Source organism: Periophthalmus magnuspinnatus, chromosome 4, assembly GCF_009829125.3.
Source record: "Periophthalmus magnuspinnatus isolate fPerMag1 chromosome 4, fPerMag1.2.pri, whole genome shotgun sequence".
NCBI lineage: Eukaryota > Metazoa > Chordata > Actinopteri > Gobiiformes > Gobiidae > Periophthalmus > Periophthalmus magnuspinnatus.
Genome location: NC_047129.1, coordinates 31,903,991 through 31,929,194, shown reverse-complemented (window position 1 = coordinate 31,929,194; position 25,204 = coordinate 31,903,991). Strand labels below are relative to the sequence as shown.

Genomic DNA, 25,204 nt, shown 5'->3' with positions numbered 1-25,204 from the left:
CAGGATGGGCGACACCAATAGCCCAATCAGATTTAATACCGACGGACGCAGTTAAATTAAATATTGTTAAAAAGCAGATTTTTGTTCTAACACTGTGAGTTCTTGGGTCTAGTCACTGATAGAAATGATCCAGTTCAACATTTGTGCGTTTATATTTTGGATATTTCGTGGCAAAGTACAACAGAATCAATGGGAAAACCTGGCTCTGGCGCCCCCATCTGGAAGAAAGACATCATTACATTCTAGAGAGACAAACAGAACATAGAACGCACACGGGTCTGTCCATTATATTGTTTTTTTTTAACATAAAACAATGAAAAAATGGCTGAAATTGATGCTCTGCCTTAAAATGAGCAGTTTACAGACACAGACGTGGTTTTGTCTTGTTCTAGTCTTTTCCAGGTCGTCCTTAGTCCCAGTTTAGATCCAACTTTCTGTTCAAACGCAGAAGAGTTTAGACGACACAGCGCATCACGTGACTGTCCAGTTTTAGCTGCTAATTTGTCCCTTGTGTGGAAAACATGTGCCCTTGAACATTCTCACATCAGTACATAATATATAACGGTGCTACTTCTCAGTTCTCGGTTATTTTTTCGCGTTTTTCTTAAGCCGCCATGTTTGTTTTGACACTAACAGACTGTGCAGCTCTCTGATTGGTCCATTCATCTGTCAATCACGCTTGTCTAAAACGGTGGAGACGTGTACGTGCGACTCCAGACCCGCGTGTCTTTGTACCGTCCCGTTAAAGCTCGTGTTTTTATCTGGCCAGGCGGCGTACGTGTGCATTAGACTAACCGGCTGCGCCCTCTCTCCACAGGGTTACTGGGGCTCGCGCTGCTTCATCGCGGCTCAGACTCCTCTGTCGGACACCGCCGCAGACTTTTGGCTCATGGTGCATCAGAAGAGAGTGTCCACCGTCGTCATGCTGTCGGAGAGCAAACAGGAAGACACGGTAACACGGAGCAGATGCATTATGGGAATAACACAGCAAACAGAAACAAAGCGTAACGTTTTAGCTCATATTTAGTCAGTTATTTTCTAATTTTAGTCTTGTTTTAGCCGTGTTTCATTTGGAGCTCTTTGGAGATCATGTCCTCAGTAATCCTTTGCTTTTTTGTTGCGTAGCCTGGGTTCCTAAAGGTTTAAAAAAAAAGGTATTATAGTCACATCTAAACCTGAGTTGCCAGATAACGAACGCATATAAGTTTTTCTCATTCTCAGTTTACGGACATTTGAAGCTCAGAACCTGCATAATTCACTCCCTGTAGCTGTAGATCAGGGGCCTCAAACTCATTTTCCCCGAGGGCCACATGAACAAAATGGCCGCCACCAAGGGCCAGATATAAATGTCACGAAATGCAACCAAATGTCATGTAAAATAAGCTCAAAAATAGCTCTTTCTGTTGTTAAATAACTCTTGCTTATTCAAGTTGCAAATATTACATGTCAGTTTATCAGGGGATACGCAGTTAGACGTTTTTAAAAGTGTATCAGGGCACAGCTGCTCACAAACCTTCAGCACTGCTTCAAAAACAGCCTTTTAATTATTGGGCAATTTGTTGTTTTTTCTTGAAGGATAATGTTTGCATACTTGGCTCCGTGTTTGGTGTCAAAATGCCGACGTAGATTGTAGTTTTTTTTTTACAACCGACTCCGCCTCATAACACAAAAAACATACAGGTTTTTCTCCTTGAAGCACAAACTTGTATTTAACTTTGTTGAAACTGCCCTCCACGTCTACAATTATCACCTTCCTGAACATTTTGGGATCATTATTTGCAAATATTTCATTAGTTTATGGCTGATGCACACGTTAAAGCAGCATGGATTTATTTTAAAATGACAGTCATGCCTTTTAATTTACCATCTCGCGGCCACATGAAACGATGTGGCGGGCCACATTTGGCCCCCGGGCCTTCAGTTTGACACATACGCTGTAGAGGCTGCACTAGCGCTGAGTCATGACTGTCTGGGGTTTAGGTAGTGACCAATCGGATCAGACAGAGGCATTTTAGGTTTAAACCAACTGGATTTCAGCTTTGAAAAATAAAAATAATCATCTCTTAAACCAAAATACCAAATTATAATTATATTTGCACATGTTTACCTTGTATCTATTGACACAGATACTCCATGTTTATGAAATTTAAACTAAAATGTCAGATAATGTCACTTTAAATGTCACTTTTCTTCTCAGGACTGCATATACTGGCCCAAAGAGAAAACCACGTACGGAGATGTGGAGGTGGAAGTGACGTCTACAGAAATAACTCCAGTTTTTGTTAGTCGCAGCATCAACGTCCGCCACGTCAAGGTGAGCAAAACAAACGTCCTCTTGCTGTTTGACCTTTTAGCTAATCCAACACATGTTCTAACACCGCCTTTGCCACTGAAACGTCAACGCTTTTCACTTTCATAATGCTCAGAGAAGGCGTTGAACTGTGTTTCACGTGGATACGCCGAGTAATTTCAGAGATATTAACCATAAACCAGGTCGACATGTGTGCGTTTTACAGTTTAAAGGCAAATTCGACCATAGAATTCTGATCTGTGCTGATAATTTTGTGAAACAACCATCATAAATACAAAGTTTCTGTTCCAAAACCAGCTGCAATACCAGACGTGACCAGCTGATGGCACTTTACTCAACCAAAAATCAACAATAATGAGAGCAGAGGGTTCATTACCTGCTTGTTTCCATGGAGATATTATTTCTATATGTTCCTCAATGCATAAGAATCGTCTCTCCACAGATCAGACAACAGTAACTCGAAAACTCCATGAAAACTTATACATTTCACATTAAAACATGACAAACGAAGCAAGAACATCTCCCTGGAGACAAGCAGCTGGCAAACCGTAGCCAAGCAAGTGCCATCGTGCGGCTTTAACTCTGCCGTCTTGCGTCCACAGAGGAAAGAAGGCCGAGCGGTCGCACATTTCCAGTTCCTGAAGTGGGCGGAGGGAGAGTTGCCGGAGAAGCCCCAGGAGCTGATGGACATGCTGAAGGAGATGAGGAGCAAATGTGGAGACAGCAAAAAACTCAGATCGTCTCCAGCTCTGGTCCACTGCAAGTAAGACGCCGTTTTGACCAATTAATATCTTTACAATAACTGATAAACATTGAAAAAACAGTGTAATATATCTCAAATAGCCATATAAGCAGGGCCGGTCCCAGCTTTCAGGGGGGCCCTAAGCTGAATGTGTCTCTGGGGCCCCCTCCTGGTTCAGCTGTTGGTGATTCACATTTGACACATTCTGATTCTGCTCTCATCACTTTGACCCGTTGTTTTTGTGTTTATCTGAACAACATCAGACTGAAAACATCCAGAATGTCACAAAAACTACCACAGTCACAAGGACAGAACATAAATATATAAGGGACGAGCATCAAGATTTTTGAAATTCTAGACATTTTTTCCTCGTTTCTGGTGGATTTTAATGTGTTCATTTGGTGACTGTGTTTCTTACATTTACATTATGTCGGGTCCTTGCTCTGGTGTAAACACAGAGCTGCCCTCACCTCTGCCCGACTCAAAAACAAACGTAGCATCAGCAGATATTTTACTACTACAGATATAAAACAAATGTGATTGTTTGAGAGGGATATTTATGCTGCTGTAAACACACAAGCCCCCAATCGTCCAATTAAACTTGATATATTATTTTCAGTATAAATGTATGGTCTCTTGGGGGCCCCCTGGTGGCCTCGGTGCCCTAAGCAGCTGCTCAATCTGCTTATAGTTTGAACCGGCCCTGCGTATAAGCTCACTGTATTAGCCACAAGGGAGAGACCAACTCAAGTCATAGTCAAGTGTCTGAAATACTACGTACCAAGTCTGTTATGTACTTTATGTCAGTGTAACTTTAGTGAAACTGCAAAAACACTGTTATACTTCTTGGTAAATAGTAAATAGGGGTGAGGTGGGTTAAGTGTCTTGCCCATGGACACGTCGAGAGCGGGATTCGAACCGCCAACCTTCGGCTCAGTGGAAAAACACTCTCCCAACTGAACTGCTGTTTTTTTTCTCAAATAAAATACACTTAAAATGGTTCGATTAAACAAATTACTCTAACATTTAACTAAAAGAAAAAAAGTATAGAACTGAATAAACGTCATGTTTTATTTTGCAGGGATGGCTCCGCCCGCTCCGGCCTGCTGGTGGCGCTGTGGAACCTCCTGGACAGCGCAGAGACAGAGAAGCTGGTGGACGTTTTCCAAGTGGTGAAGACTCTGCGTAAAGAGAGAAGCGGCATGATCGGCAGCCTGGTGAGGACGGGGACGGCACGGGTCTGTGGAGGGGGGCGGAGCGGTTACCGTGGTTACTGTAGACACATTCTGCGTTTGTTTATTGTATAATTATAATCTACGACGCCCCCGTGGATTATTATGTTGTATTTTGGACATTTTAAATCACAATATTCAGCTAAAATTACTCTAAATGACGTATAACTTTAGCTTAACATCATTACCCGCTTGTCGCCATGGAGATAGAGCAGACAAGCCCGACAAGAAAAGTAACATAGTGCATCTTTTTTTGTATTTTTTAAAATTGTTTTAACTTTTAGATATTTTATAAGAAATGCTTACAAAGTACACTCCAGATTTCAATTTGCTTCGTTCCACTTTGTGATGTCATCATGTGGTAATCCAGGAAGTACTCTGTATTTTTAAAATCCTAACTCCTTTACGAAACGAATTCAATTTCTCTTCACTAAAATGTATCTCAATTTTGAAACTTTTATTTATTTATTTATTTAATTTATTTTTATTTATTTAATTTATTTTTTTCACTGCACCTTAAAATATGTGGTCATGTCTAAACAGGAAATTAGTTTTAATTTAATAAGATTTTTTTATTTTTTATTTTGCCATTGAAAAAAGTGAATATTTTGACTTTTTTTATCAATAAAAGCAACAACAAAAAAATAAAATTAAAAATGTTTTAAATCTCAAAATAGTTTCAGTATTTTTTTATCATGCTTGCTAATTTAATTTTTATTCAAATTTTTCCTGTAATAGGAGCAGTACCAGTTCCTTTACGACATGCTGGAGGCCACGTTTCCTGTGCAGAACGGGGACGTGAAGGCGCCGCCGCCCTCCGCGGCCAACTCTGTGGAGATCATCAACGAAACTAAAACTGCAGCGTCCAAAGCCGGCGAGGAGGAGAGCGGCACTACCAGCACCGACCACCAGGAGGCGCCACCGAGCAGCAAAGAGGAGCCTTCAGAAGACGCACCCGGAGAGGACACTATCACCTCCCCCTTAGTCACAGCAGAAGTGTGAGAGCGATGAGAAAGAACCAAATTTATGCTGTATCACTTTGTAATAACTACACTTTTAATACCCTTAATTAAACATGAACAAAGACTTAATTCATAACGAAAAAAATAGCTTATTAAAGAACTCGTATAAACTTTTAGCCATGTTATAATGTTATCTTTTAGCTTAATTCACTCGTGTTTCATTAATCCGCTAATCAAAACCCTCTGAATCGTCTCTGAGCCTCAACAATGCTTCCCTTGAATTTTGCCCGGATTGTTGCGTCATAGGTAAAACTCCAAACCTCTTGCGCTTTAGTTTTTTACGCCCGTAAACCATCACGAGACGCGCTCTGAGGTCAAATTGTGTTCACAACAAACGCGTGGCTGTATTAGCATAGCATTAGCAGCGGAGAAGGATTTAATTTGTTTAATTTTGACAGCAGAGGGCGCTCCAAAGTCTAAATAACTCATTGTCCCAAGATGATCAAGCACATGTTTAAAAGAGAATAAAAGCAACAATGATTCAGACTTAGTTACTACTTAATTAATGCCTTATTATGATTTTTTTCTTTGTTTGTGCTTTATTAAGGCTAATTAAGGCGTAGTTATTATGAAGTGGCACCTTATGCTTGCTATTTTTTATGTTTTATTATTGTAAAGACAGTATGAAACCTTTTGGTAAAGAGCATTTTGAAAGTGTCATTAAAAAATATAGATGATAATTTATACATTTTGTTTTTGTTGCTGTTGTCAAACTTCGTGGTTTGGGGTTTCGTAGCTCGTTAAATCCAGTTTAATACTCAAGATTTATCTGATTTGAGCGGTTTTGGAGTTTAGACTTTTTTTTAAATCACATGACAACAGAATTATGGACAATTTTGCACAATTCTAACAAAAATATGCCAAATAATCCAGCTAAAAAATAAAAAAAATTAAAAAAAAAAACAGCTCAAAGCTCCTCAAATCTAGATAAATTCAAAATGGCAGTGAAGCAATAAATATATATACTCGATTTAAAGATGCGTTATGTAACTTTTCTTGCTGGTCTCCATGGGGATGCTGTTTCTTTACCTGAAATGTCCCATAGAACGGCATTAAACTCAACCATCTTGCATGTATTTAATTGAAACTGTTTTATTTGCTGGGGGGGAAAAAAAAGTACTTTGAGAAACAGACGTACTACTGTGAGTGTGCTCGCTTCACCGCAGATCTGACGTCTTCTCCCTGTCTCCACGGAGATACGAGGTTAATGCCGTGCCGTGAAACATTCAAGGCCAAGGGATAACAGTAACAGGCCTAGAAAAAGCTACGCAGTGCATCTTTAACGTCGGAAGTTAAGGTCAGCTCTTATTTTACTTTTACATTTAAAAATTTCGTCTTTAAACCTATTCTTTTGCTTATTTTTAGTAGATTTATTATTTTATTTATTCTTTTTTTAGCTCAGAATTGGAAAAGGTTCATTGGCGTTTAAGTCGAGAGATAAAAGTTTGTATTTTTTTTTGTTTTTTTAGATGATTTAAATAACAAAAGTCGCATAACTATGATGTTTTTTACAAGTTTTCATTTGTAGTTTGAACTTCTCTCGATAGCCGCTCGTGTACATATCGTCTTTTTGAACTGTCCAAACTTGTACCATCTTTTCTGAGCCAGGAATAAATGTTTTAAGACCAATTTGTAAATGTATTTTATTGGATTTTATTGGATTTACTCGATGTTCTGCTCCTATGTCACATTTCAAAGGCCAAACAGTTTAAGACACAGAACAAAAAACTGTACAGCAGGATGGAAAACTACACAAATGAACAAAACCTGTATTTCATAATAAAAAAAAAAAAACGCCAAATATACTTGTACAAAAGTTCGAAATACATTTGAAATATTTAGAATCACAGTGTTGAGATGCTGGAGTTTGGACGATGAGACACGTTTTGCAGTTTAAATATGAAGTTTTAGGCGAGTTTTTACCAATGGTGGAACGTAACAAAGTAAAAGTAGTAAAGTACTGTGTTTAAGTACAAATTTTACGTATCTGTACTTTACTTAAGTGCATTTTACTGCGGATATTATCACTTTTACTTCACTGCATTTGAGAGCAGTATCTGTACTTTCTACTCCGCTGCGTTTTCGAACAGGACTGAAGTATTTTTACTATAATTTTAGATCTGCTGAAAAGTCCGACGGGTTTATTTTTAACATGTTCAAACAGAAATATACAAATAAAAACAGAAAAAAAAAATTAATTCCATAGTTTCTGCACAAATCTGTATCAAAAACGGTTAATTTGAAGCTTTATAAGACTCAAAATATGCACGAAATACTTTTACTTTTTACTCTGAATGTACATTTTTAAACAGGCGCTTTAATACTTTTACTTAAGTACGTTTGTTCATGTGATATTTTTACTTTTACTTGGGTATTTTTTCCTCCAATGTCTGTACTTTTATTTACAGCAAGTAACAAAATTTACTTTTTCCACCACAGTTTTTTTTTTTTTTTTTACACGAAATCACTGGGTTTCAAATACGTCATAACAATAATATTTAATACAGATGGAGGAGCTAAAATGTGTATTATTAAAATGTATATTATTAAAAATGGAAATTGTTTGTCGGATTATAGGAAGTTGTGAGGTCCGGTCACTAAAAGGAATGATCAAGTTCTACATTTGTGAATTTACCTTTTGGATATTTCATGGTAAAGTCCAGTTTCAATGGGGAAAACTGGCTGTTGTTTCCATCTGTAAGTAAAACATCATCACGTTTTAGATTCTGTAAACCAGCGGAGTCCACACTTTTCTCATTAAGGGCCACATTTAAAAACACAGACAAAGCTGAGGGCCGATTAAGGGCCACAGACTGATCGCGAATACAGTGAATACTTCAAGTCTGTGGTATTATTACAAGTTAAACTGAACCACTAGACCTTTATTCACGCTCACATCCTCAGTGGGACACGTTAAATATTTGACATGGGCTTGTTAAAGTAGATTTTCTGAAATATACAGTAAAAAGTACTGTTTAAATGATATGGGCCAATTCACGCGGAAGCTTGAGGGCCGAGAAAAATTCATCTGAGGGCCACATTTTGCCCCCGGGCCACAGTTTGGGCATGTCTTGGCCGTCATAGGACACACTGAATTACATTTCTGGCTCAAAGCAAAATTTTAAACTCAAATATTTTACATAAGGAACAATCTTGCTACTTTCTCACCTTGTTTTTAGATTTTACTCCACACAACTTTTGGTTTGAAGCAGAAGAAGCATATTTTCTTGCCGTTTATAGTTACAAACAGAGGCGCCACCGTCCGGAAACTAGCATTTTTTAAACACATTTTGCGTATTGCTCTCTCAAAACGATAAATAAGTTCATTAAAATGTATCGTGAAGGTTTACAATATATTTACATGTATTTTGTTGATGTTATAGTTTAACTGTCCTGGTTTAGAGGAGCAGCTTTAATTCGCTCACACTGGACAAATACCGATGAAAATTAGCTCTGGTCAGCTAACTCGGGCATATTTAAATTTTTTTGTAATGTTGATTAATGTGCGTTGTCCCTTTTTTAAATAAATAAATAAATAAACAACAAAAGGGGTGAATGGGACAGTTTGATGAGCTGGTTTTCAGACTCTAGAACGTGAAGATGTCAGACTCTCAGATGGGACAAGAGTCAGTTTTTCATATTGATTACGTTATACTTTTTGTTGAAATATCTAAAAAGTAAATTCACAAATATTGGACCTAACAATTTCTATTAGTGACTGAACCTTGAACTGGTAAATCCCGCTATATCACAACAAAAAATCCACATTTTAGCTCTGGAGTATAAGCCGCAACAGCCAAAAAAATGCATAATAATGAACAAAAAAAACATATATAAGTCACATTTTTTAGGGAAATTTATTTAGCAAAATGTGTGACGATAATGAAGATGTGAAATTATATATTTTAATAATTTTTTTCGTATAAGTCACATCTGAGTTTAAGTCGCTCCCCCGGAAAACTACGAAAAAAAGTGCGACTTATACTTGGGAAAATACGGTACGTCAGTTTCAGCTGCTTCCATCTGCGTTAAATATTATTGGCCGATAGAACTTTGTGTCGTCATCTGAAATCCACCAACAACTCACACATTTTGCCTTGTGCATATTGTGAATTTAATAAAACTTGATCATTGTCAAAAATAAGCGTTGCCGGTCGAGACCCTCCAGACGTGCAGGAAACTACCGGAAAACTAACTAAACTGGGCTGATAAACGCAGGACAACAGCTTAAACAAAGAGAAAGTTGAAGCATGTTTCAAAATCCTGGAGGTGTCACTGGTCGCTAATAAAATACCAAGTGTTAACAACGAAGCTCATCGAGGCTAGCAGTTATAGCGGCTAATTTGGAGCCACGCCGCGTATAAGGAATTGCGACGGCGAGTATCATAGCGACCGAAGAGCCAATCTGGAGCGAGGATGTTGAAGGTTAACGCCACTTCCCTTAGCAACACTGGTTTAGCACAGAGCGGACGGTTAGCAACGCTGTCGATCTAACCTAATTGCTAACGCTTGGACGACTATTTTTAGGTCTGCGTCGCACTGCAATGTGACGTTATTCAGGTTATAAAAGTAGAATCTCTTCAATTTGCAGTAAAAAAAAAAAACTTCCTGATCAGTTGGGGCAGTTTAGGAGGAGGCACGAGGGCCAACAAAAATTGATCTGAGGGCCGCGTTTAGCCCCGGGGCCGTAGTTTGGACAGCCCTGCGCTAGAGGGAGTGACTTCGCGGGAAAGAAGACGCCTGATTTGTCTGTTATTAATGTTCATATTTTGAGTTACAGACACAATCGCGGGAAAAAAAGCTAAGATTTAAGACCAAAATGACGAGTTTTTCAATAGAAAGTGAATTGGAGCCAGAGTCGACGAAGCCGGAAGCGCACCCATGCTCACTTCCTGTTTGTAATGCGGCGGCTAGCAGGTTAGCTACGTCCATTTATATAAAAAGTCTATGGTATCAATGCTACACATTCATTTGGCCGAAAAACGACTTTGGTTTCGTGTTTACTCGTTTATCAAACTTGACTTTAAGGACTGGTTTTGGTAGTATTTATAAAAAAATAGGTATTATATCACCACCAAAGTGCAGCGTTTTTGTGTTTTATTTGGTTCTGACCCTAGAAGACACACCTGTTTGTATCTAGTCCTAATAAAAACATGCGGAACATCAAGGCACACATGGTTCACTCTTGGTACAAACGTCCTTCACCAAAAAGAAGAACAATATCCATTCAACTTTGGCTTTTTTTCCCCCACGTTTTGGTCTGACAGGCTCAAATCTCACCTGAGTCCTTATCCCCCGCTGTACCTTTGGGCAAAACACTTCCCACATCGCCCCCTAGAGTCACAGTAACGTGGCTGGATGCGACCGTGAGCGAATCTGGCGTAAAAGTTTGCCAAATCCCTGTCAACTGTAGTGCCGCAGTAGCTCCTTACAAAACCAGGAACTGCAGGAGAACATAAAAAACGCAGCGTTCTCGTGTTCCGTGCTATGAAGTGCCGTTGGACGCTTGTCTCGCGGTGGAAGGTCGACCGTCCGGGACAGGTCTGGCGGAGTCGGCGGCCCGGGCGGTCTCGGGGCGCCCCCTGGTGTTGGGTTTGGGGGGATGAGGAGACGCCGGTTCCCATAAGAGGAACTCGTAGAGCAGAGTGTTCACTGTCTCCGGACACTCCATCATCACCATGTGGCTGCCGTCCTCCAGGACCTTCAGGAACGCCATCAGCAGGATCTGGACACGACAGGAGCTCAGGTTAAATGTGCAACGTAATCCACGGACAAACGACACACGGTTATGTCTGTGTGTCCAGTGGAGATGAATGGACATTAAAAACACACTGGACATCCCTTTTTTTATCCTTTGAAACGTCCTGCCTCTCTACACAAGAGAACCAGGTCTAAACCAGGTCTAAACCAGGTCTAAACCAGGTCTAAACCAGGTCTAAACCAGGACTAAACCAGGTCTAAACCAGGTCTAAACCAGGACTAAACCAGGGCTAAACCAGGACTAAACCGGGACTAAACCGGGACTAAACCGGGACTAAACCAGGACTAAACCGGGACTAAACCGGGACTAAACCGGGACTAAACCAGGACTAAACCAGGACTAAACCGGGTCTAAACCGGGTCTAAACCAGGACTAAACCAGGACTAAACCAGGTCTAAACCAAGGCTAAACCGGGACTAAACCGGAACTAAACCAGGACTAAGCCAGGACTAAACCGGGACTAAACCAGGACTAAACCAGGAGTTATTCTACCCCTTTTCTGTTTTAATGTTAATTTTATGATGATTATTTATGTTTTGATTTGTTGTATTGTGATTTTAATGTCTTTTTTATTCTGTAAAACACTTTAAATTACTGTTGTGTATCACTTGTGCTGTACAAACACACTTGGCTTGAAACTATCTCTGCATTTATGACTTAAACATGTGTGAGTGAAACAAAATTCTACTAATTGTCCGAGCTTGATGAGAACACAACATCATATCTGTAAATTTGTCAGATTATTCTTTCATTCACTGAGTAAAGTTCCCCCGTGTTATCCGACCTCTGCCATGCGCTGGTCCTCGTCCACGGGCACAAACTTATCGTGCATGCCGTGGACCAGGAGCGTGGGCGTGGTGATCTCGGCGTGGTACACCTCGTCCCCCTCGGGCCAGTACTGTCCACTCATCATGGCCCTCAGCACCAGAGAAGACACGTTAAAGGCGTTATTCTCACGCAACAGCTGCTTCTCCTTCGACCCCTGACGAGCAAACCCAGCCCTGTGGAGCAGAGGGGCTTTAGAGACAAGGTGGAGCACGTTTCTTTTTTTATTGTTTTCAAAAGACATAACAATAGAACAATGAACAATCAGTCAGATGTCATTTAAACACAACTCATATTTTTCTTTTTGTAACTGTGACCCAGGTTAAAATTCTTTCTTATTAAAAAAATGTTTTATTAAACTCCTGCTTTGACCTGCCGTTAAATCTTGTTTATATAAAAGCTACATTTATATATTTATTTCTGCCCTCCGTGTCTCATACGTGCCTTACGTAACCGCACCCCTAATCACGTGACCCGAGTCCGCCAATCACAGCAGAGCGTCTTTTCAGAGTTTGTGGAGGAAGCTCCCGAGGCAGCTGTGAAAAGGTCAGTCCCAAACAATTTACAATATTCGCTCTTTTCTGTGTTTTTAAGCTTCAACAAACTAAATAGTTCCACTCTGAACATTGTAGAGCTAAACCTCCGGTCCGTGGGGAGTCCGTGACGTCATCATGCGTTGTTAAACTGGGGAATTGGTGAGTTTGAATGAATGTAAAGTGCTGCTAGCATCCGATGCTAAGCTAATTAGCTTAGCATTAGCATGCTCGGGCTAACGTTGTTTTCTTGTTTGTGCTCATTGTAAAACACATTTAATGCCTTTTTGGAGCATTTAGCACTGTGTTGTGAAATGATTATTTAATGTTTATGCCGGTAATTTAAGACCATTTATTGCTAAATGTTTATTTTGAATGTTTTTATGTGAAAACCTGCAGGTGTTCTTGATTACGATGGCGAGCTGAGACCAGAACCTACAGCTTCATCACCTACGGGTCTGGTAGGAGACACAGCTCCACTCTTTCTATCTTTTACTGACTTTTTAACTATAATCAAAGCCAATGGACACTATTCTAATGAACAATACAAATGGATACTAAGCAAAGACATACTCTCAAATACTGAAAAGTCAGTAATAAGTGGACTCCACCTGTACGGATTAACTTCCTTTCATTTTCCTTTTGTTGCAACCAACTCATCTCAACCAACTAGAACTTAAAGTGCACTTACCCATCACATCTTACCGGTTCAAATCTGCAGACTGTAAATATTCGGGGTTTTCATTGTTGTCATTATTACTATTTTGTGTTTTGCTTTTTTTGTTTCTGTAAATATTATTTTGTAATATAATTCACTTCAATATACGTTGCCAGCACCAACATAATTCCTGCCTCCTGCATTTCTTACTTACTCCACCAGCTCCAGCAGTCGAATCTTAATCTACTGATCTCAGTCAGACTCAGCCCAATTCACACAGTAACTTTTCTTTTTATTAATAATTAATTAATAAATATAAGTTAGCACGCAAATACATGCTACATAACCTCCAGATCATCTTATATGGCCCTCCACAGAGTAAATTAAAAGGTATGATGGACTTAACCTCCTGAGGCTCGAGCTTTAATAAAATAAAATTAAATAAAAAAAACTAATTAAAATACAATAATAATAAAATATTCTAAACTTTTAGAAATATTCAAAATTGAACATGTTCTTGTTGCTGTTCTTAAAATTTGCACTGTGGCCTAAACAACCCAAAAGGTGTTGTCAGATGAGGACACCAGGTCTCAGGAGGTAAAAATGTCGTTTTATCAGGAGATACGCAGTTAAAGACATGTTTTTTACATCTAGGCAAATGCATATGTAATATTTGTAATAAATACAGAATCCGTAATTAACAAGTTTAAAAAGTAGTTACATTTATTTTATTTCTGACCCTTTGACGGCAGCCATTTTGCTGATGTGGCCTTCGGTGAAAATGTGTTTGCCTTAGAATAAATGCAATTCTCCCCGTAACGCAAATTTCTTCCACAATGTCCTTCCAGTTTCCAACCGTAGGGGGCGTCTTCCTTATGTCATTTCTGTGCAATGGCTTTTTTGATGCTGCCAATAACATCTTGATTAAATTATAGTCCTTTTTTGGGATGTTTGCTTGGTGGTGTGTGATACTTTTAAAAATGTCTGTAACTGCGTATCCCCTGATAAACTGATATGTAATATTTGCAACTTGAATAAGCAAGAGTTATTTAACAACAGAAAGAGCTATTTTTGAGCTTATTTTACATGACATTTGGTTGCATTTAGTGACATTTATATCTGGCCCTTGGTGGCGGCCATTTTGTTCATGTGGCCCTCAGTGAAAATGAGTTTGACGCCCCTGATCTAAAGTTATATTTTAGAAGCTTACCAAGTGGGTTTTCGTGGGTTTTCAGAACAAATCAAATTAACTATTAAAATGTTTTCAGTGGTCAAAAGTCCTCAAAATGTCGCCATCAAACAGGAAGCTTAACCCCAAAAACAGTGATGTGATATCGCAATAACAAAGCAATACTGTGATAATAAGGTTAAAGTTAGGGAAGCTCCGATACTGATACTAGTGTCAAACTGCCGCTGATACTGAAAATGAGCTGGATCGTATCGGTTCAGTGACACGAGCTAAACCGATGTCCTGATTGGGCTTTAATTGGACGACATGAGACGATTTACAGGCTGATTTTCAAGTAGAATGGCTCATAATGTTTAAACTTTTATTCATATGAAGCCGTTCTGCTGTTATTTGAAGGATAAATAAAAGTTGTGTAACAGAAAGTAATGGTGTTTTTAAGGAAATAAGTGCTTTTTCTGTCCTTACACTGGTATCGGTTACAATCTGATACTTAAAATCAAAGTAAGATATCGGTATTGGACTGAAAAAGCTGGATTGGTGCATCCCTAGTTATAGTTGAGCTTTATATTGTATTGCGTTACATTTGACCCGTTCTTAAAAGCCGCTGGTGCGACGTGTCAGGGGCAGAGGGCGCCACAGAGCAGCACCTGGGCCCAGCTCTTTATAATTATCAGATTAAACGATATGAACCCTGACCCTTTGTTCTGTTACCGCCAGTGTGGAGAAATGACTCTCAGGAGCAAACTTGTCAAAATTGAAATGATTAAAAGTGTCAGGATTGAAAACACAGACACAGAGCTGGTTTATGACTGTGTGCCAGGACGACTTTGAGGTTTGAAATCGATAAAAATGGTTTATAATGTACACAACAGTCTGAATTTGACCCTAAGAGCTGCTTTATACACTGCCTGGCCAAAAAAAACCCAGATGACACACTCTAATATTTGGTTGTTCCGCTGTGGCATTGTTTCGATTTCGCTTCTGCAACGTCACAACATTTATTTCCGTCCAGTGTTGCATTAATTTTCCTCCCTGATCTCACATTGATGATGGTCGAGTCTGACGCTGCTCAAAGCTTCTCCAGCTCATCCCAAAGATTCTCAATGGGGTTAAGGTCTGGACTCTGTGGTGGACGATCCATGTGTGAAAATGATGTCTCTGTCTCTCTTTCTCTGTCTCTCTCTGCTTCTATTTCTCTCTCTCTCTGCTTCTCTCTCTCTCTGCTTTTCTCTTTCTGCTTTTCTCTCTTTTTGCTTCTCCCTCTCTGCCTCTCTTTCTCTCTGCCTCCCTCTCTCCCTGTCTGCTTCTATTTCTCTTGCTCTCTGCTTTTCTCTTTTTGCTTCTCCCTCTCTGCCTCTTTCTCTCTGCCTCCCTCTCTCCCTCTCTTCTATTTCTCTTGCTCTCTGCTTTTCTCTCTCTTCGCTTTTCTCTCTCTCTCTCTGCATCTGTCTCTCTCTCTGCTTCTCTGCCTCCCTCTCTCCCTCTCTGCTTCTATTTCTCTCTCCCTCTTTCTGTCTGCATCTTTCTCTGTGCCTTTGTGTCTCTGTCTCCTTCTGTCTCTTTCTGTCTCTTTCTCTTTCGTGTGGGAACGTGTTAATATTATATTTCACAAATGTCCTATGCGGGGCTCCGTACGTTCCAGTTCAGTTTAAGATTTTTTTTAACTTTTACAGCTGGAGACACAGATACAGAGAGTATAAGTTTGGTGCAGGATAGTCTGGGTTAATTTAAGACCACAAAATGATCCAATATCACTTAAGGATTTCGCGTTTATGATGCAAGTTTAACATAAGTAGTTTTAAATAACGGCAGCAGCTGAAATCAACTGTCACCGTTCGATTATTCCAGATTAAACCTTTTACCTCCTGTGATCTGTTTGAATATAAATAAGAATCAAAAGTGTTTTCTGTGAGTCTTACTTGAGGAAGCTCCAGGACAGCAGCGGGGACAGACAGTGCAGGACGCAGGACGGCAGGTTGAAGATGGAGCAGAGACTGGGCTCCAGAGCTGTGGGCCCGCCCCCGTTTATCATCACCATCTTGTGAATCTGATCCGGGTACTCGTGGGCCAGGAACGTACAGAACGACACTCTGGGGACGGGAAGGACGGGATCAGATTATTCACAAATGATTAAACTTTCATTGTTTTAAGTCCTTTTCTATAATTGAGCTGTGTTTTTTCTTAATAGTTGAGTATAATTGAACATTTACGTAGCACTGACCATCATCTAACGCACTGGTGGACGGTCTGACACCTTGTTTGTTTCCATGGAAATGTTATGACTTTTCCTGCATTCCCCGTGCTCCTGCTCCGGTATTGTCTGTTTTGGCTCCACCACCTTGTCTCGTCCTGCACCCCGGCTTGCATCCCGCTTCCCGCTCTGGTTCCCGCTTCCTGCCTCCGTTGCCCCTGGCTCCGTCCCTGTTCCTGTCTCCCACTCTGGTACTGTTTACTCCCTGTTCCTGTCCCTGCTCTCCGCGACGCATTCCCGGACTCTGGCTCGCACCCGGCACCTCGCCGATCTAACCTGTCCTTGTCTGAACTTTCACTAACTGTAAATAAACACTGTAAACTTGCCCCGAGTTCTGCACTTTTTGGTCCCACCTGCATCACGACAATTTTATTTTGGACTTTGGATCAAAACTTGGACATTACATTCATGAACTTTGGCATAAACTCATAATGCAAAGAACACTAAACTTTTGCAACAACCAATAATGCAAAAACTGTTCACTCTGTCTTATGTGTTATTTATTTATTTATATATATATATATATATATAATATATATATATATATATATAATGTGTGTATTTCAATACATTTCTGCTTTAAAATTTCAATATTGGTTGACTGTATTATTCAGAATCCAGGCTCCTGATGCTGCCAATAGCAATCGTACTTTACTTACCGTTGCCGCAGTCAAACCTCTCGCCTAAAAGCGTTAAACAGTTTTTCAGTCAGTTATTTTATGTTTAAGTTTATATTAGTTATTGAATCATCTTATCTGTTTGATTATTTTATATATTGTGTCAAGATGTTGACTGCTAAAGATTCCTCCGTAGACATACATGCAGTACAGTGTTCTCTCGTTTATCGCGGGGGTTACGTTCTAAAAATAACCCGCAACAGGCGAAATCCGCGAAGTAGTATAAGAAGTAGCTTTATTTTTTACAATTCTGTTTTTGTCTGTAAAACCCCTCACCACACACTTTATACACTTTTCTCACACAGGCGTTAACATTTTCTCACGTTTCTCTCTCGTTTAAACACTCTCAAAGTTCAAACCTTCGTAGATTATATCCCTCTTCCTCGATGATTGCTTTAAATGCGTTGTTCACGTGCCTCTGCTTCGACGGTATCCATGGAGGCGACCTTTCCGTGCACAGAAACAGTTAAGTCCAAAGCGTTTCTGAGATTTGTCGGTGCAGAACGACCTTGTTCCATCGGCATTGTGGGTTTTGTCGGGGAGAAAACAAATCGCAAACGTACAGCACTTCAGAGTCACACTGCGATCCAACGTTTATGTCAATTTGGCTGAACACATCCACGAAACAGTGAGACGGCGAAAGGTTAACCGTACACCTCCGAAGTATCAGTAATCTTTCATATTGTGTGTCTTGTGTTGTGTGTTGTTTACCCATACGAGTGCCCGATGAGCACGTTCCTCTTCTTGGCGTATCTCTTGAAGATGATCCTCACGTCTTCCGCCAGGGCGTAGAACGTGTACGCCGCCGGGATCTGGGGGGCGGAGCTGGCGCCGTGTCCCGCCAGGTCCGGAGCGATGACCTCGTACCCCAGACGTGAAAAGAAGTCCAGCTGAGACCCCCAGATGTCCAGCGAGCCGCCCACCCCGTGAATAAAGAACAAGGCCACGTCCGGGTGGGTGCCCTTACACGCCGTCACCCTCCGCTGGCAGTCGATGATGATGGTGCGTTTGGGTTTCCTTCGGCGATGTTTGGGCTCCAGGCTCTGCTCGTTTATCTGGAGATGTAAAGGTCAAAGGTTAATAGATAAACGGGATTATTCAGGTCACAACTGGAGCGCGGAATTTGTTTATCGATATTTTGCAGATAATATAGTGCTACGATAGTGTTTCAAACTCAAATTTTGAACTTTTGATACCAAAGAAAAGCCTCAATACCAGTTTTGATACCACGATGATGGAAAAAAAACAGTTATCGGAACAAATTTAAAGATAATTTTCATCACAAAATAATAAAAAAATACTTTCTTTAAAAGGTTCTTTACTGGTGTTGATAAAGTTCAAGATTATTATCAAACTGTTCAAGAAAAATCACATTTTTAATACTGGTTTTAGCATCAGATTTTCAATAATTGACAACCTTAAGCTGACGTCTTTAACATTTCCTGACAGGGTGAAGCTAACTGGAGGCACTGCTCGGTCTGAACCATTGTTACCTGAGTTCTAAGCTTTGTTTGCATTAAAAAATCTGACCAGAAAGAAGCGTCTGAGCTGGAACTACATCAGATGTGCTGATTTGTGCTGTTAAATAAGTCTCTCTCGAAACGCCTTGGGGGCCCACCGGAGGAGCTGGAGGAAGTGTCTGGGGTGTTTGGGGTTTCATATTGTCCTGCGGGGCCGCAAAATATCATCTCGTGTGCCGCATTTGGCTCGCGGGCCGCAAGTTTGATGGGTATAACCGATCAATTAGACAACAGCAAAGTAATAAAATGCATAATAAACGTCACATATTATACTATTTACAATATAAAATCTTACAAACGAGCTCAGAACAGTGGTACCTGTGCGTCTGCGCCCCCGTCTGGCTGCTCTTTGGTGGAGTTGTTGTGGGCGTCGGCGAGGCCCAGAGGAGGTGTGGTCCTGTCGTCCGTCAGCTCCACCTCCACTGAGCTGTTAGCCTCTGTGTCTCCTTTACGTTTCAGTTCACCGCTGGCTCTTTCGCTTCTTTCTCCTAAGCAGAAACAGGACTGAACGTGTGTACTTAAGTAAAAGTACAACATACATGGATAATAGCTACTGCAATGCACAAGTACTGCAGTCAACCGTGTACTCAAAATATAAAGTACGCATGAAAAATACTACTCAGTGTATTCAATTTATGGCCATGTATTTGAGCAAAATTTGTTTTATCCCAGGACAGATACATCGTAAAAGCAGCTCTTAAGGTCAAAATGAGACTGTTGAGTGTCGTCTCTATCTAATTATAAAGTGATTTTAGTCAAATTATAAAGTAATATCGCTGCGCTGTTAGCATGCTAGTCCTTGGTAGCATTACTGTGACCGTAAACTCCACTATGGCCTCTGCAAGCTGTGAAAAACGTCTAAAACACATGTGTCAAACTCAAGGCCCAGGAGCGAAATCTGGCCCGCCATGTCATTTTACGTGGCGGCGACAGGATAAATTAAAATGTATGACCGTCTTAAAATGTCAGTTTATCAGTAGATGGGCAGCTAGTTATTATAATTTTTTTTTACATCTATGCAAATTGGCCCTCAGTGAAATTGCGTTTGACACCCCTGGTCTAAAAAGTGGAATAGCAAACTAGGAATGTGTTAGGAAAGTGAGGAATAACTTTGGATGAACTTGTTTTTAAAAAAAAATCCTTCTCTCATTATTCTGGCATTTAGCAAATAGGAATAATTTTGTTAATCCTAATTGACCTAAAACAAGAAACGTTTAGTCTGATTTCATGTCAGACTGAAAAAAAACAACAAAACAAAAAAAAAGCGTGTATGTGTCTTTTTATATGGTCTGTGTAAACGTCTGGTTAAAAAATTGTGCATGTAAAAGTGGAAGATGCACCAAAAATAAGTAATATCAAGTTTTGGAGATGTACAAAATTAAAATATTGAGTCCAGTTGTCCCTTGCCTGTGTGAGAAAAGTGTATAAAATGTGTGGTGAGGGGTTTTACAGCTGCAAAACATAGAATAATTGTAAAAAATAAAGCTGATTTCACCTATTGTGGGTTATTTTTAGAACGTGACCCCCGCGATAAACGAGGGATCACTGTATAAAAAACTCGATTTAAGTGTCTCTACTCAATTTTTGTCCATGTGGATGACCTAAATTAGTTTTACCCCAGTCCAGCTAAATCGTAAAAGCAGCTCGTGAGGTCAAAATGAAACTGAAAGTGTTTTTATCATCTGTAAACCAGGAAGTCATGTTGTCACGCTGTTGTTTTTAGCTTTACTGTGACCATAAACTCAAATATGGCGTCTGAAAGCTGTGAAAAGCCCTTAAAAACTGAAACTGGAAACTAGTAATTCATTATGAAAGTGAGGAATAGTGTAACTTCGGAGAAAAAAAATGAAAAACAGCACCTTCGTCACTGCAGGAGATGAGATGCAGTTTTTAGTTTGTTGGTTTAGGAAGAAGCTGTTAGCCTATGACAGTACATACACTATATATATATTTTTTAAAAAAATTCTAAAAAAATCCTTCTCTCATTATTTTGGCGTTTAGCAAATAGAAATAATTTTGTTAATCCGAATTAACCTAAAACAGGAAAAGTTTAGTCTGATTTCATGTCGGACACTGAGAAAAAAAATAAAAAATAAAGCGTGTATGTGTCTTTTTATATGGTCTGTGTAAACGTCTGGTTACAACTGTACATGTAAAAGTGGGAGATGCACGAAAAATAAGAAATATGAAGTTTTATAGCTGTACAAATTTAAAATATTGAGTATATCGTCTTTAATTAAACAAATAAACAGTAAAATCTTCTCAGTTGCAGTATTGTGAGTGCAGTATTTACTTTCCAGCCCTGCTCCGAGGTTCTCGATGAAGAGCTGTCCGTTGCGGTACACTGTGATTTTCCTCTTGCAGCTGACGAGTCCGCCCTGCGTGTTCGGCTCCTCCACCAGGGGGCGCTCCGGGATGATGTGGCGCACACGCAGCACTCGCCCCGGTTTGACCTCCACAAACTCATACCCGTCAGCAGAGGGCTCCAGCGAGTCGACCGGGGCCACCACGTTAGAGGACGGCGAGCTCAGGCAGCAGAACAGGCCTTCTATAAAGCTGGTCAGCATCACTGCCACTCTGAGGACGACAAATACAGATATAAAAGGACAATAATGGGGGTGTGATGCTAACTGTAGGCACTGCTCTGTCTGAAGCTCTATTAGACTTTAATCTGATCTTTGTTTTAACACAATCTGACAATAAAGAGCTGAAATGGAGCTGCAACAGGTGAGCTGGTTTGCTCTGTTAAACAAGTCTCAAAAAACATTACAGTCACGTGCTAGCTAGCGTTAGCCAACAGTTTTTCAGTCACTTTCACTTTTTGTGTTGAAAATCAAACTCTTAAACAGAACCAGAAACGCTCGCATTGATCACAGGCTCCTGAAAATGTGCTGTTTTAATCCATTTTGTTTCTTTTCTTGAGTTGACAGACCAGCTTAAAACTTTTTTGACAGTGTTTGTTAATGTACGCGTTGCGCCATCGTATTCCATAGAGATACATGTAGAACACCCCAAGTGACAAGTGTGATGTCACTGAAGTATCAATACAGCAATAAAGAAAATCAAATTGTGGCTTGATTCTTGTAAAATCCGTAAAGTGGAGGAGTTCAGCTGTCTTTGGGTCTTGTTCACGAGTGAGGTCCTGTTTTAGTCCTGTTTTAGTCCTGGTTTAGTCCTTGTTTAGACCTGGTTTAGATCTCTGGTCCTGCTCTCATCTATGAGCTTTGGGTAATGAAGAAAGGACAAGATGGCAGATACAAGTGGTCGAAATGAGTTTCCTCGACAGGGTGACTGGGCGCCCCCTGAGAGATCAGGGAAGAAGCTCAGTCACACAGGAGGAGCTCGGAGTAGAGTCGCTGCTCCTCCTCCTCCTGGAGAGTAGCAGCTGAGGGGGTCAGGCATGTTCCAGATGCATTCTGGACGCCTTGTCTTTGGATAAACCAAAAAATATTGAACTTTTCACTTTGTCAATAAAGCTCCCTCCCTGGTCCCTCCTCCACAGTGTGCCTGGTCCCTCCTCCACAGTGTGCCTGGCCCCTCCCTGTGTGTGCCTGGTCCCTCCTTGCGTGTGCCTGGTCCCTCCACAGTGTGCCTGGCCCCTCCCTGTGTGTGCCTGGTCCCTCCACAGTGTGCCTGGCCCCTCCCTGTGTCTGCCTGGCCCCTCCTTGCGTGTGCCTGGTCCCTCCTCCACAGTGTGCCTGGCCCCTCCCTGTGTGTGCCTGGTCCCTCCACAGTGTGCCTGGCCCCTCCCTGTGTCTGCCTGGCCCCTCCTTGCGTGTGCCTGGTCCCTCCTCCACAGTGTGCCTGGCCCCTCCCTGTGTGTGCCTGGTCCCTCACAGTGTGCCTAGTCCCTCCTCAGAGTGTGCCTGGTCCCTCCCTGCTCCAGTACAGTACACTCTGCAGTTCTCAGCACAGGGACAGTATTAGCCGAGTGAGTTAAAGCTGTGAGTCATGTGACCACTGCAGCTCACAGGTAAAACCATAAAGACTCTGATGATATTATGATATTATTACAACGTTTTTGAAGTCATTTAACTGTTCCCCACGTCTTTTTTTTTTCTTTTTCTTTTTTTTTGACGGACATGTTTTTTGTTTTTTTTTTATATGTGAAAAAAAAACAAAAAACAGTACAGTACAAAACATAACAGAACTTGACGAGATAGAAACACAACAGACAAGAAAATTATAAACCTGGTACAACGCAAAAGACAAGAAACAGAAATAAAACAATGATCAGAGCTTGGGGCGGGTTGAGGGGGCGGGCTGGGGGGGTGGGCTGGGGGCTTACAATGAGCTAATGTTTTATTTTTGAGCCAGTAAAATTAATGAATGAATGAGTATGTATAGTTATGAAGTTAAAACTAGTTTTGGCATTCAGTTTCAAGGTTGAGTCTCCATTCTCGTTTTTTTATTTTATTTTATTTATGCAAAGAAAACGTCTTTAATTTGTCCTTAAACATCACAAACCCTTTGACACGCCAGTCCAGTTCACCTGCATGAGTTTTGTTTTTGTAATATTATCATTTTTCAAAAGAATATTAGTATGTTTAGTTTTACTTTGTGTTCTTATACTACTTCAGTTATTGTATGTAGTATTTTTTTTTGGCTTTGTAAAGGTTAAAGTCCAGTATCTACAGAAGTACACGATGGATTATTATGCTTCTCCAGAGTTTTAATACACTAAATAAATAATTAGTCCCGTTACAGTGTTGCACGCTGGGTAATCAGAGCAGTGGCAGCCAATCAGGGCCAGGGGAGGTCATGGGTGGGGTCACGTTTGGGTTGAGGGGGCGGGGCTGTGGGCGGGGTCACGGGTAGACCGCGCTGTCGGCTCTGAGCTGGAGGTATAATCCCCTTCAACAAAACGGGATTAAACTCTTAAATCCACAACACAATCTGTGCAGCTCGTGTCCGCTCGCCGCCGCTGACGGTGAAGCGCGCTGAGGGACGTGAGCGTTAACGGAGGTCGATTTATTCTGTAATTATTAATAAATCGTTAGCAGTAGAGACGGTTACACGTGGGCCCAATGATCTTTTTACTGTAACTGGTGAAAGGACATGTTTTTATACGGCGCTTTTCCACTTTTAAGTCGCTCAAAACACTTTTACCAGTCACACATTCACACATAAGTGCACACAAACACTGAGGGCGAGGGGGGTTAAGTGTCTTGCCCGAGGACACAACAACTGAGCCACTGTATTCAACAACATCTCATGCCGTTTTAATTTAATGATATGAATAGCATTGAAATAAATGAGTGTTTATCAGAATCAGAAGACTTTTATTGCCAACTTGGAACTTTTTTTTAGTGATAAAGTGCAACATAAACATAAAGAGTTAATTTCCTTGAATGTTTTTAAATCTAAACCGAGAGGACTCCACAACACGCACTTGTTTTTCATAATCTGTTTGTCTTTTCCTGTTATCTCGCCTCTTTTTAATTACGTAACTGGATTTTTTTATTTGCTGCTGCCGCTTGGCCAGGACTCCCTTGAAAAAGAGGGTTTTTTTTTATCTCAATGGGACTTTCCTGGTTAAATAAAGGTTAAATAAAATAAATGAAAAAAAACAACAAAACAAAACACTGAATAATAATAATATTTTAAAAAGTAGAACTATAGCTATTATAAATACAAATAAGGGCATGCGTAAAGTTAAAAAAGATTTAAAAAAAGATATGCTAAACGTCCTAAGACCTGAGCTCTTTCATGGCTTTATTAATTTCTCTTTGTTATTTGGGCTGATTGGTGTAAAAACAAATAAGAAAAGTGATGTAAAACAAATAAAAGTGTGGAATATGCGGATATTTTAATCATTTTGGTAAAACATTTGAATTATGACTTGCAAAAACTATTAATTAAGACCCTGAAAAGAGCAACATTTGTCCTGATTAAAAAAAAACAAAATGAGAAACAACAATTATAATAAAAAAATATTCTGAACATTCTAATCTCTTAAAAATATTCCAAATTGGAATTTTTTTTTGCCAAGAGGAGGTTAAAAATAAAATAGTCATAGAGGTAAATATATATAACATCAGAACAACAGAAGAACTTTTAATAAAATTGCACTTTTCTGCTTAGTTTTCGCACATCGCTCTTTAAATTCTGCACGACCAGGCTTCATATTTTTACAGTATCGTACTTAAAGCTATAATATGTCACTTTTTGGAGCAAAAATAGACTAATTATGGATGTTTTTAGTTCACTGACAACTAAAAAAACATGCATTCTTACCCTGAGCAGGCTTGCATCTCTACGAACCTGACTCCTATTTGACCTGGAAGAGCTTGTTTGTTTCCATGGAATTGTGCAGTTGACTTTCCACCTCTAGAAAGTTACAGACTATCACTTTAAAGGTTTTGGTTACTCTTCCTACTGTGAGTAAGTCTGCAAATATTTAAATAGTAGTAGTAGTAGTGTTAGTATTGCATTATTCTATTATTTTTTAAACATTTGCTGGGTTTATATTGTTCTTTTTAT

General features: G+C 40.1%; 2 protein-coding genes across 2 annotated transcripts in view; one reads left to right on the top strand and one right to left on the bottom strand.

Annotated features, from left to right (window-relative positions):
* Nucleotides 1-6,947, top strand: part of ptprc (protein tyrosine phosphatase receptor type C) — a 47,783-nt gene extending 40,836 nt beyond the window's left edge. Inside the window, exons 28-32 of the mRNA XM_033965446.2 lie at nucleotides 818-952; nucleotides 2,198-2,314; nucleotides 2,914-3,074; nucleotides 4,135-4,270; nucleotides 5,024-6,947. Coding sequence (XP_033821337.1) covers nucleotides 818-952; nucleotides 2,198-2,314; nucleotides 2,914-3,074; nucleotides 4,135-4,270; nucleotides 5,024-5,287 — 813 coding nt within the window. The 3' untranslated portion in view covers nucleotides 5,288-6,947. The remainder of the gene's footprint in view (nucleotides 1-817; nucleotides 953-2,197; nucleotides 2,315-2,913; nucleotides 3,075-4,134; nucleotides 4,271-5,023) is intronic.
* Nucleotides 6,948-10,792: 3,845 nt separating this feature from the next.
* On the bottom strand, nucleotides 10,793-21,288 carry LOC117369919 (protein ABHD8-like). The gene is made up of 6 exons (XM_033965263.1): nucleotides 21,015-21,288; nucleotides 19,040-19,206; nucleotides 17,913-18,256; nucleotides 16,193-16,363; nucleotides 11,853-12,069; nucleotides 10,793-11,032 (listed from the first exon to the last, which is right to left on the bottom strand). Exons 1-6 carry the CDS (start codon nucleotides 21,286-21,288, stop codon nucleotides 10,793-10,795), a joined length of 1,413 nt encoding a protein of 470 aa, XP_033821154.1.
* Nucleotides 21,289-25,204: the final 3,916 nt, after the last annotated feature.